General features: G+C 35.7%; 1 protein-coding gene across 1 annotated transcript in view; it reads right to left on the bottom strand.

Annotated features, from left to right (window-relative positions):
- The window catches only part of DACH2 (dachshund family transcription factor 2), a gene marked incomplete at both ends in the record, with an annotated part of 640,183 nt that overhangs the window by 14,643 nt on the left and 611,995 nt on the right, over positions 1 to 13,545 (bottom strand). Inside the window, 2 exons of the mRNA XM_082681824.1 lie at positions 1,366 to 1,431; positions 3,316 to 3,462. Coding sequence (XP_082537950.1) covers positions 1,366 to 1,431; positions 3,316 to 3,462 — 213 coding nt within the window. The remainder of the gene's footprint in view (positions 1 to 1,365; positions 1,432 to 3,315; positions 3,463 to 13,545) is intronic.

The raw sequence follows: 13,545 nt of genomic DNA, 5'->3' as shown, positions 1-13,545 counted from the left end.
AAGAAAGGTTCAATCAAGCTCAATGCTCCTTAAAGACTGGGTCTATATGTGTGTGTCACAGATTCAGAAGGGATCAAATGCTTCAGACTTGTTCAACCCTACCTTAGATCTATGGTGGCAACCACAACTAGTGGGGCTTTATTTATATGTTTCACTGTGGTGTACTGATTGGATAAACACTGAGTCCCATCCAAATTGGCTTTGCTCACACAAACAGAGCCTTTAAGTTGAGGGAAGAAAGCAGGTAAGCAAAAGAGGGATAAGAAACAGCAAAAGCTTTATTGAGTGAGCTAAACATGCATGCTTTCACAAAAGTTAATGCATTAGTTAGTTCTATCCAGCTGCAGCAGAATCAGGCATTACCAGAAGATCCACGATCTCTAACACTCCTGGTTTTGCAAAGATGATGTGCAAAACTACCTGAGTCAAGATTTCTAAATTTTCTGAAGTTGCCGTACAAAATGATGACCCACAGATGAACCCACATGGATCTTTTAGTCACATCCAGTTCTGTTGCCTTCATAGATATCTGTCATTACACCGTGAAAAGGCACTGATTAGTTAAACATCCAGCAGGCAACCTTTCTATGGTTGTCTTCTTTTTTGAAAGTTAGGAAATCGTTTTCTCATGGAGATCCTTTTCTTTTTTATTAGAGTGAGACATGAATGTGAAAATAAATGTAATCTGCATACAGAGGGCTAGAAAACTGCATTAGAAAGACACTGAATATCTCCAGTGGTCAATTTTTATTTTTAGCTGTCTTTGCGCTCCAATGAGACTATATTGATTTTTCCCCTATTTTCTTACTACTAAATACTTTTAAAAATATTATAAAGGATCTAAACAGTTGTGGGAATCCTGTAAATTATGTATTACAAGTCCTGCTCTTATTTTCATATTTAGTTGGTTTCAAAAAGTATCTAAAATTAGCATCAGGACTTAAATATTGATAAAAATGTTGCCTAGAATACTTTGCAAATATTGATAGGTTACGATTATTCTACCTGTGTCATTTACAAACAGTAAAGTAGTAAGATTTAAAAAGCATATTATTTTATACTTCTGAAAGGTAAATTATATTCACATTTTGCATTTTTAGAATATGCCTAACATATAAATGTACATCCTTTTAATGGATAAACATACAAGAAATTTGCTCACATTGTGTATGTAAAATTATTAGTCTCTAAATACATAGTCTCAATAAACACTGCAAACTTTTTCCTCTATCATGAAGTAAGAAAGTTAAACTTATTTATTTATTTTCCTTATATGAAAAGTATCAACATAGGAGCTTATCCCCTTCCCACCCCCAGGGGTCACGTATTAAGCAGTTACAGAAAGAAGTACACTGTTTACTGTACCTTGCATAGAAGTACTATCATGAGGATTTCCACTGTTTTCTATTTCAATATCTGGAATCCCAGTATCTGAAAGAAGTGACATTCAATATTAAGATACATTTCTATTTTTCCTGATTCCATTTAAAGTGAAAACTCTGTTCACCACTGCTTTGGTCCTATAGATAACATGAGACTTTGCGTGGCATTTTGTTTTTGTTTTTTGTATGTCTATATGTTTTTAATGGTAGGAGGGAGAATTATAAACCATAGCTGAATTTTACAATTGGGCATATATTTCCAGGTATATAGTAAATACTTCTTTATTCATTTTACACTCTAAAGATAAAACTCAGGAAAATAATCTGTCCATAAAACCCCCTCAGACTATCAGGTAACATGCCCTGACTGTGGAATTAAAAAAAAATAATATAATTGCATAAATAGAAGTGCCCCATCCTTATGGTATATTTTCCACTTGTAAAATGTGATAGATGATGAGATTATCTCTATGGTAAATGCACATGAACACCAAAACACAGGCTATTATTTGTGGTCTTTATTTAGTACTGGTCCTAGGGGCCAAGAGATACATGAATTGTTTCAAAAAAAGTTGAGAAAAAGAAACAAAGAGTTGGGTTTTTTATTTTCAATTTTAAATATGAAATGTGTTATCTAAAAGTTATTCATATACATGAAGCATAGCTTAATATGGCCATTTCTATATATATACATTTGCTCAGACACCCTTGGGTAATGTGATAACAGACATCCATATATCATCCATCAAGGACTGATGTGAGAAAGAAATGATTTGACTACAAGTTACCCATCATACTGTAGAAACAGCTGCTTTTCCTTTATAACAGAGAACACTGGAGCTAGAGTGGAATTCACATATGGGTGGATTTCAAAAACGTAAAAAGAAAAATGACAAACCTCCTCAGAACTACATGTTCAGAGCCTCAAATAATTAGAGTGCATAGCATGTTGGCCCCATTGCTGGCTCCCACTGTCTAAGATGTTCCTCAGTATGAGATATTGATGTATTATTATTTATCTTCTCTCTTCTGTGTCTCAATGAGGCATGGCTGTCATGAGCTAACAATCTACCTCTTCATTTCTATCGATTGTGAGGACAATGATCCAAGACAGTCACAGTAAAAAGGGAACTGAACTTTTGGAAAGGTAAAAATACGATTGAACATTGTACAGTATTCTCTATTCATTCTTAGTATGGGACACTTGAAGCAACCCCCTTTTAGTTCATGTGTGTGTCATATTAGCTATGGAGTATGTGTATTCACGTGTATAATATTCTTAGGCTCATCCCTGTTATGTACACATATCAGTTAGATATACCAGCTGTTAACGTGCTCTGAAAGAAAAATTTGAATAGCCTATGAAATGAAATTACGTTGTGAGGTTTCATCATTTAAAATGGAATCAGAAAAGTTTGGAATTAAGAGATTTCATGACAGAAGCACCTCTTCTCACAGGAGCTCCAGGAATTTACTTAGAACATTCATTTTCAACCAGGCACTCTTTAAGCCCTCATCACTGATGCAATCTGCATTAAAGGAACCAGCATTCTAAAGCTCATTAAAATAAAGTACACCAAACATCAGCATATTTTAACACGAATGGACCTAAAACACTTACATTTTAAGTGCAGGGAAGTTATCAATATTACTTCTTCTGCAAAAAGCAGCAGGATTTCCTGTTCCTAGACTATTTATATCTCCCGGAATAGGGCTTATTTTGACAGATTTAATTAATGAACTAAAGCACTTGGCCTCAAATCGATTTTTTAATTACTGTATTCCTGGACAAAGCTTCTCCCTCCCTCACTCCTTCCCTCCTTCCTTTCCCTCTCCCCCTCTCCCTCTTGGCTCTCTCCCCCTCTCCCTCCCTGGCTCTCTCCCTCTCTCTGCTTTGTGTACCTTGAGTGTGAAGGTGCAATACAGACATTACCTTTCAACATCCTCAATCCACTGTCACTAGTAGTAGCTTGCTTAAGTGCTTGCTCCACTTGCTCCCTTCGCTTTGATTCAAATTCTAAGGCTTCTTGTAGTTTCCTCTTTGCTTTTTTCTCCTTCTTCAGGCGCTTTTGCATGGTAGCTAAAATATGGAAAGGAAAATAGTTTGCAAAGGCTTAGTCATTGAAATCAGTTTGCCGGTTTTGATGAATTATAAACCATAGATACAGTTTCAGAGAGATATATAAATGTATGAGTCAACATAAGATTAGGTTCTTTTGATTCCGATTAACATTAGACTCAACCAAAGAGTATTCAATCACGCAACCAACTTATTTTTGCTTTCACATCTCCAGTAAGTATGCTCTATAATACACATGTATTTTTATGGTGGTGGTAGTAGTGGTGGAAGATTGTTTTCTACTTTGACTACAGGAATTTAGTGATAGCATGAAATATTTTATAAATTGATTAAGAAAAATATTCTTATTATTCATCAGGTTATTCTTATACATATTTCAAAACACAGAATATCTAAAGATATTTATTGAGTTTCAAAATATGGTATGTCTTTAAACACTCCCGAACATTCTATGAGGTCACCATCACTCTGATACCAAAACAAGACAAAGATGTCACAAAAAAGAAACAGGCCAATATCACTGATGAACATAGATGTAAAAGTCCTCAACAAAATACTAGCAAACAGGATCCAACAGCACATTAAAAGGATCATACACCATGATCAAGGGGGGTTTATTCCAGGAATGCAAGGATTCTTCAATATATGGAAATCAATCAATGTGATACTAACAAATTGAAGAATAAAAACCATATGATAATCTCAATAGATGCAGAAAAAATTTTTGACAAAATTCAGCACCCATTTATGATAAAAACTCTCCAGAAAGTGGGCATAGAGGGAAGCTACCTCAACATAATAAAAGCAATATATGACAAACCCACAGCCAACTTCCTTCTCATTGGTGAAAAACTGAAAGCACTTCCTCTAAGATCAGGAACAACACAAGGGTGCTCACTCCACCACTATTATTCAACATAGTTTTCAAAGTTTTAGCCACCGCAATCAGAGAAGGAAAAGAAATAAAAGGAATCCAAACTTGGAAAGAAGAAGTAAAACTGTCACTACTTGCAGATGGCATGATACTATGCATAGAAAATCCTGAAGATGCTACCAGAAAACTACTAGAGCAAATCAATGAATTTAGTAAAGTAGCAGGATACAAAATTAATGCACAGAAATCTCTTGCATTCCTATACACTAACAATGAAAAATCAAAAATAGAAATTAAGGAAACATTCCCATTTACCATTGCAATACAAATAATAGAATACATAGGAATAAACCTACCTAAGGAGTCAAAAGACCTGTATGCAGAAAACTGTACAACACTGGTGAAAGAAATCAAAGACAATACAAAAAGATGAAGAGATAGACCATGCTCTTGGATTGGAAGAATCAACACTGTGAAAATGACTGTGGTACTGAAACCAATCTACAGATTCAATGCAATCCATATCAAATTACCAATGGCATTTTCACAGAACTAGAACAAAACAATCTCACAATTTGTATGGAAACACAAAAGACCCTGAAGAGCCAATGGAACTGGAGGAATCAGGCTCCCTGACTTCAGACTATATGACAAGGCTACAATAATCAAAACAGTATGGTACTGGCACAAAAACAGAAATATAGATCAATGGAAAAGGATAGAAAGCCCAGAGGTAAACCCACAGACATATGATCACCTTATCTTTGATAAAAGAGGCAAGAATATACAATGGAAGAATGACAGCCTCTTCAATAAGTGGTGCTGAGAAAACTGGACAGCTACATGTAAAAGAATGAAATTAAAACACTTCTTAACACCATACATAAAAATAAACTCAAAATGGATTAAAGACCTAAATGTAAGGCCAAACACTATCAAACTCTTTGAGGAAAACGCAGGCAGAACACTCTATGACATAAATCACAGCAAGATCCTTTCTGACCCACCTCCTAGAGTAAGAGACAAAAATAAACAAATGGGACCTCATGAAACTTAAAAGCTTTTGCACAGCAAAGGAAAACATAAATAAGATGAAAAGACAACTCAGAATGGGAGAAAATATTTGCAAATGAAGCAACTGACAATGGATTAATCTCCAAAATAAACAAGCAGCTCATGCAGCTCAATATTGAGAAAACAAACAACCCAATCAAAAATGGGTGGAAGACCTAAACAGACATTTCTCCAAAGAAGACATATAGATTGCCAACAAACACATGACAAGATGCTCAACATCACTAATCATTAGAGAAATACAAATCAAAACCACAATGAGTTATCCTCTCACATGAGTCAGAATGGCCATGATCAAAAAATCTACAAACAATAAATGCTGGAGAGGGTGTGGAGAAAAGGGAGCACTTCTGCAATGTTGGTGGGAATGTAAATTGATACAGTCACTATGGAGAACAGTATGGAGGTTTCTTAAAAAACTAAAAATAGAACTACCATGTGACCCAGCAATCCCACTCCTGGGCATATACCCTGAGAAAACCATAATTCAAAAGGACACATGTACCACAATGTTCATCGCAGCACTATTTACAATAGCCAGGAAATGGCAGCAACCTAAATGTCCGACAGATGAATGGATAAAGAAAATGTGACACATGTATACAGTGGAATATTACTCTGCCATAAAAAGGAACGAAATTGAGTTATTTGTAATGAGGTGGATTGATGTAGAGTCTGTCATACAGAGTGAGGTAAGTCAGAAAGAGAAAAACAAATACAGTATGCTAACACATATATATGGAATCTAAAAAAACAGTACTGATGAACCTAGTGGCAGGGCAGGAATAAGCCACAGATGTAGGCAACATACTTGAGGACACAGGGGGAGAAGTGGAAGCTGAGATGAAGTAAGAGAGTAGCACTGACATATATACACTACCAAATGTAAAATGGATGGGTAGTGGGAAGCTGCTACATAGAACAAGGAGATCAGCTCACTGGTTTGTGATGACTTATAGGGGTGGGGTAGGGAGGGTGGGAGGGAGTCTCAAGAGATAGGGGATATGGGGATATATGTATACATATAGCTGATTCACTTTGTTGTACAGCAGAAACTAACACAACATTGTAAAGCATTTATCCACCAATAAAGATGAAAATAAAAAAGATGTATGGAAGAAAAAGAAAAAACATGGTATGTCTTTTAAAACTTACAGTGTCAAGGGTCTCTTTATTTGAGATGTTACCAGTTTTTAGGGCAAATATCTATCTCTTTAAATATATGCACATATCATCAAACTCTGTCTCTCTCCATATATTTATATTTGAATCTATCTCTACATTTTAAAGAGAATAACTTTCAGCAATGATTATGTTAAGCAATCTGTAAAGGCACAACAACATTTCTTTCATAAACAGAAAAGGTAATGAAGAGGTAAAAACAATTATAACTCAACTCTCAAGGCCTTATGTCTTAACTAGAAACTTTAACTGCCCTAATGTATGATTGTTACTATTCTCTGAAACCTTGAAATCTGTGATAATTTCTCAAACAGAATTGCTGGGCTCCAGCAATATAGTGGTTCATTGCAGGGTTCTAAGCAGACCGACCTTCACATTCTTCCTAAATTAGTTGTAAAAATTTAAGATATTGATATTAGGACAATAGAAAAATATTCAAGGAACATTAAACAAAATTATAAATTATATGACATTTAAAAAATCTTAAAATTATTCAAATACAATTAAAATATTTTGATTGCACTAAAGTGAATATGATGCTAATTTGAGTTTCATTTGTATTTATCTCACAGTTCAATGTCTTTTCATATAAATGACCTTCAGCAACTTGAAGAGAGTTATTTACTCATCTAAATTTATGTTCATTTACGACAAAAATTCAGAGGACTAAGGTAATCACAAGATGGAAATCTTGGAATAAAGACACCGAGAATATATGGTTTCTATTATTTTTGATAAAAGACTATTAAATAAGGTTAAGCATAAAAAACTTTTACTATAATAATTATACTTAATTATCATCATTCAAATAAAGCATTTAGTAAATTATTTAAATCAAAAACAGATTTATTCAAATTAATGTATAGCAATGTCCTTGATAAGACAAAATTTTGCTTCTAGTAAAATTATTTATTCAAAAACATTACATATATTGATTCCCTTGAAATTTATGATTCCATATATTATAAACAATGCCACAGAATATTACATTAAAATTATATAAAAATAAACTATAATTTATTTAGGACGTACCATGTACTGAACATTTTTTCTAGGACTATATCTCATTTAAAACTTACAACAACTCAGCAAGGAAGATATTGTTATCTCCAATTTATAGATGAGGGAATTGAGTCCTTGAGAGGTCAAGAAATTTTTTCAAGATCCCAGAACTAGTAGTTCTCATAGATTGAGGGCCAAAGATTTTATAGGTAGTTGTTTCAAAGCCTGGGGACCATATAGTTGGTCAAGAACCAAGACAGATGAGCTCCAAGCTCTCCTGTAGCTCTATCATTCTTTGTTTCTAAGTGTTTAAACTGCAAAGAATATTATAACATATGTTTAATTCAAGTAACACATTCTGGCTAGGAACAAAAAGGTAGTTAGAAGGAATATATAAGTGTGAAACAATGTTTTCGTTAAAAAAAGATACTCATAGGGATTCTTACTATATACATAGTTATATATATATATATATATATATATATATATATATAGAGAGAGAGAGAGAGAGAGAGAGAGAGAGAGAGAGAGTTTACTATATACATATATATAGTTTTACATATGTTCTTTATATATGTATATATGTTGCTACTATTTTTTTCTATAAACCTGGGGAGACATTACTTTTCAACTACAATATCAATTTTCTCCATTTTTCTTTTCAATCATATGACTTTAGATAAAGAGTTCACCCTTTGTCCTAAAAAGTAGGTTTACTGGGTATGAGATATTTAGGCAACTAGAAAGGAATTTAAGTGATCATGCAGTCAACTATTGTAATAGATGATGATGCTGAGATTCATAGAGATGAAGCAGATAGTTTCTCTAAATCAATGAGGATAACAGAGTAGTTTCTTTTCATTATGCTAGTCATAAGATGTAAAATGTCAAAAACAGTTCTTAGCACACGGCAGACAATTGATAAGCATTAGCTAGTGATGGTAATAGTAGTAGTAGTAGTAGTAGTAGTAGTGATGGTAGTAGTAGTAGTGACAGTAATGACAGTAGTAGTAATGATGATAGAATATTACTAGTGGTATTATTATTATATCATAAAAATTGCTAAATTTATTAAATATAAATGCTTCATAGTAAATCTGATAATAGATACAGTATTACATCTACAATGTCTAAGACTTTTTAAAAGACAATAGTTATGATATCAATTATAAATACAGACCTGAAGACTCTATAAGAAGTTAGTAAATAGAAATCGGTATGAGTAGATCCCTAAAAGTTAGAAGCCAATTTTACTATATGTAGTAGATTTTCCTAAGTCAATTTGTGAATGTTATTATATTTAACATATTTGGTACTTTTGTATAAATAATTTCCCTACTAAAGAAATGTGCTTTTATGATTCCTAATCATAATAATATATATTGCATCCCAAATATCAGAAATAAACTAATTTCTCAAAACTTTAAAAAGACAATTTAGCTTCTGTTTAGTAGTATTTAATGACTTTGGCAAGATAAGAAGAGGTTTAATTCTTTTTAAATGTAATGACTGAATTTCCATTTTGAACTGAACTAGTAATTCTTAGGTCTTAAGGAAAATATACAGTAAAATTTCAATTTCTTGATGCAAATTTCAGAATATAATATGCTATATTAGAATAGTATATAGTTAGTGGATTTCACTCGACTAGAGTAATTCTTCCTAGTTTAGGGAGGCATTATCTGGGTTGTGAATTTTCTCTCCCTTTTTGCCTCTCATTCCCACTCTTTAACTCTTTTAATTGACTTTTGTTTTGTGACTATTCTACAGAAGAATAAGCGAAGAAGAGAAAGAAGCTGAAAAGCACAATAGTCACTTTTGCTGCTGTTTTGTATTTTATGGTAAGTATAAGGAAGAGGTGAAAATTATTGGTTAAAGTTTTGAATTTTCTCTGGTTTTGATACAAGCTAGTCTCATTATCCACATCTATAGATTATCAAATGCCTACCCATTGTTAGAAAGTTATTTCTATTTCTGAACAATATTTTCCATTCTCTCACTTTTGTCTCCATCCATACTTATGCTACCCTATTCAGCCCTCATCACCACAGCCTAGATGAGGGCAATCCACTTTTACAGAGTTTCCTTGTTTGTAGTCTTACTCCAAGTCCCATCTAATCTATTCCCAACACCGGAGTGGTCTATCTGATTGAAAGCAGACCAGATCACTCCACTGCTTATCTTTTAATAATTCCCATAACCTACAGGACAAAGTCTAAGCTAATCTTTTACATGATTAAAAATGGCCTTTATGGGTGGACCTTCAAGATGGCGGAAGAGTAAGATGTGGAGATCACCTTTCTCCCAAAAAATACATAAGAAATATATGTACATGTGGAACAACTCCTACAGAACACCTACTGAATGCTAGCAGAAGACCTCAGACTTCCCAAAAGGCAAGAAACACCCCACGTACCTGGGTAGGGCAAAAGAAAAAAGAAAAAACAGAGACAAAAGAATAAAGATGGGACCTGCACCACTGGGAGGGACCTGTGAAGGAGGAAAAGGTTCCACACACTAGGAAGCCCCTTCACTGGCGGAGAATAAGGGTGGCGGGGGGGGAAGCTTCGGAGCCACAGAGGAGAGCGCAGCAACAGGGGTGTGGGGGGCAAAGCAGAGAGATTCCTGCACAGAGGATCGGTGCTGACTGGCACTCACCAGCCCGAGAGGTTTGTCTGCTTACACGCCAGGGCGGGCGGGGGCTGGGAGCTGAGGCTCGGGCTTCTGTCGGAGCACAGGGAGATGACTGGGGTTGGTGGCGTGAACACAGCCTGGAGGGGTTTAGTGCACCACAGCTAGCCGGGAGGGAGTCTAGGGAAAAGTCTGGAACTGCCTAAGAGGGAAGAGACCTTTGTTTCCGGGTGGGTGAGGAGAGGGGATTCAGAGCACTGCCTAAACAAGCTCCAGAGATGGCCCCGAGTCGCAGCTATCAGCATGGACAACAGAGATGGGCATGAAACACTAAGGCTGCTGCTGCAGCCACCAAGAAACCTGTGTGCAAGCACAGGTCACCCTCCATACCACACCTCCCAGGAGCCTGTACATCCTGCCACTGCCAGGGTCCTGTGATCCAGGGACAACTTCCCCAGGAGAACACACGGTGTGCCTCAGGCTGTTGCAATATCACACTGTTCTCTGCCACTGTAGGCTCACCCCACATTCCGTACCCCTCCCTCGCCCTGGCCTGAGTGAACCAGAGCTCCCTAATCAGCTGCTCCTTTAAAATCATCCTTATGGAGCAAAAAACAGATGCCCTCAAGTGACCGACACACAGAGGCGGGGCCAAATCCAAACCTGAACCCCAGGAGATGTGTGAACAAAGAAGAAAAGGGAAATCTCTCCCAGCAGCCTCAGGAGAACCGGATTAAATCTCCACAATCAACTTGATGTACCCTGCATCAGTGGAATACCTGAAGAGAATAAATCATCCCAAAATTTATGCAGTGGACTTTGGGAGCAATGATATATATATTGTTTTCCTTTTTCACTTTTTGTGAGTGTGTATGTGCATGCTTCTTTGTGTGATTTTGTCTGTATAACTTTGCTTTTACCATTTGTCCTAGAGATCTGTATGTCCCTTTTTTTGTTTTTCTTTTGTTTATAGTATAGTTTTTAGTGCTTTTTATCATTGATGGATTTGCTTTTTGGTTTGGCTGCTACTTTCTTTCTTATTTTTTTCTCTTTTTTTTACTTTTTATTTTTTTAATTTTTTTATGTTACTTTTTTCTTTCTTTCTTTTTTCTTAACTTTTCTTCTGAGCCATGTGGCTGACAGGGTCTTGGTGCACTGGGCACAAAGGGACAGCCAAGATCAGGACATTGGTCCACCAGAGACCTCCTACCTCCACATAATATCAAACGGCAAAAGTGCTCCCAGAGATCTACATCTCAATGCTAAGACCCAGATCCACTCAATGACCAGCAAGCTACAGTGCTGGACACCCTATGCCAAACAACTAGCAAGACAGGAACACAACCCCACCTATTAGCAGAGAGGCTGCCTAAAATCATAATAAGGACAGAGACACCCCAAAACACACCACCGGACACAGTCCTGCCCACCAGAAAGACAAGATCCAGGCTCATCCACCAGAAAACAGGCACTAGGTCCCTCCACCAGGAAGCCTGCACAACCCACTGAACCAACCTTAGCCACTGGGGCAGATACCAAAAACAATGGGAACTACAAACCTGCAGTCAGTGAAAAGGAGACCCCAAACACAGTAAGTTAAGCAAAATGAGAAGACAGAAACACACAGCTGATGAAGGGGTAAAGTAAAAACCCACCAGACCAAACAAATGAAGAGGAAATAGGCAGTCTACTTGGAAAAGAATTCAGGGTAATGATAGTAAAGATGATCAAAAGTCTTGGAAATAGAATGGAGAAAATAAAAGAAATGTTTAACAAGGACCTAGAAGAACTAAAGAGCAAACAATGATGAACAACAGAATAAATGAAATTAAAAATTCTCTAGAAGAAATCAATAGCAGAAGATTTGAGGCAGAAGAACAGATAAGTGACCTGTAAGATAAACTATTGGAAATAACTACTGCAGAGCAGAATAAAAAAAAAAAGAATGGAAAGAATTGAAGACAGTCTCAAAGACATCTAGGACAATGTTACATGCACCAACATTTGAATTACACGGGTCCCAGAAGAAGAAGAGAAAAAGAAATGGCTGAGAAAATATTTGAAGAGATTAAAGATGAAAACTCCCCTAATATGGGAAGGAAATAGTCAATAAAGTCCAGGAAGCACAGAGAGTCTCATACAGCATAAATCCTAGGAGAAACATGCCAAGAAGCATATTAATCAACCTATCAAAAATTAAATACAAGGAAAAAAGATTAAAAGCAGCAAGGGAAAAACAACAAATAACATACAAGGGAATCCCAATAAGGTTAAGAGCTGATCTTTCATCAGAAAGTCTGCAAGCCAAAAGGGAGTGGAAGGACATATTTAAAGTGATGAATGGGAAAAACCTACAACCAAGATTACTCTACCCAGCAAGTATCATATTCAGATTTGATGGAGAAATTAAAACATTTATAGACAAGCAAAAGCTAACCTTACACCTAAAGCAATTAGAGAACGAACAAAACAAAACAAAAAAAAAAAAAACAAAGTTAGAAGAAGGAAAGAAATCATAAAGATCAGATCAGAAATAAATGAAAAAGAAATGAAGGAAACAATAGCAAAGATCAATAAAACTAAAAGCTGGTTCTTTGAGAAGACTAAAACTATTGATAAACCATTAGCCAGACTCATCAGGAAAAAAAGGGAGAAGACTCAAATCAATAGAATTAGAAATGGGAAAGGAGAAGTAAAAACTGACATTGCAGAAATACAAAGGATCATGAGTGATTACTATAAGCAACTATATGCCAATAAAATGGACAACCTGGAAGAAGTGGACACATTCTTACAAAAGCACAACCTTCTGAGACTGAACATGGAAGAAATTGAAAATATAAATAGACTAATCACAAGCACTGAAATTGAGACTGTGCTAAAAATCTTCCAACAAACAAAAGGCCAGGACCAGATGGCTTCACAGGCGAATTCTATCAAACATTTAGAGAAGAGCTAATACCTATCCTTCTCAAACTCTTCCAAAAATATCAGAGGGAAGAAAACTCCCAAACTCATTCATGAGGCCACCATCACCCTGATACCAAAACCAAACAAAGATGTCGCAAAGAAAGAAAACTACAGGCCAATATCACTGATGAATATAGATGCAAAAATCCTCAACAAAATACTAGCAAATAAAATCCAACAGCACATTAAAAGGATCATACACCATGATCAAGGGGGTTTTATCCCAGGAATGCAAGGATTCATCAATATACGCACATTAATCAATGTGATATACCACAGTAACAAATTGAAGGATAAAAGCCACATGATCATCTCAATACATGCAGAAAAAGCTTTCAACAAAATTTAAC

Source organism: Grampus griseus (genome assembly GCF_964374135.1).
Source record: "Grampus griseus genome assembly, chromosome: X".
NCBI classification, from domain to species: Eukaryota; Metazoa; Chordata; class Mammalia; order Artiodactyla; family Delphinidae; genus Grampus; species Grampus griseus.
The sequence above is the reverse complement of the archived record's forward strand: the minus strand, read 5'-3'. Positions and strand labels throughout refer to the sequence as shown.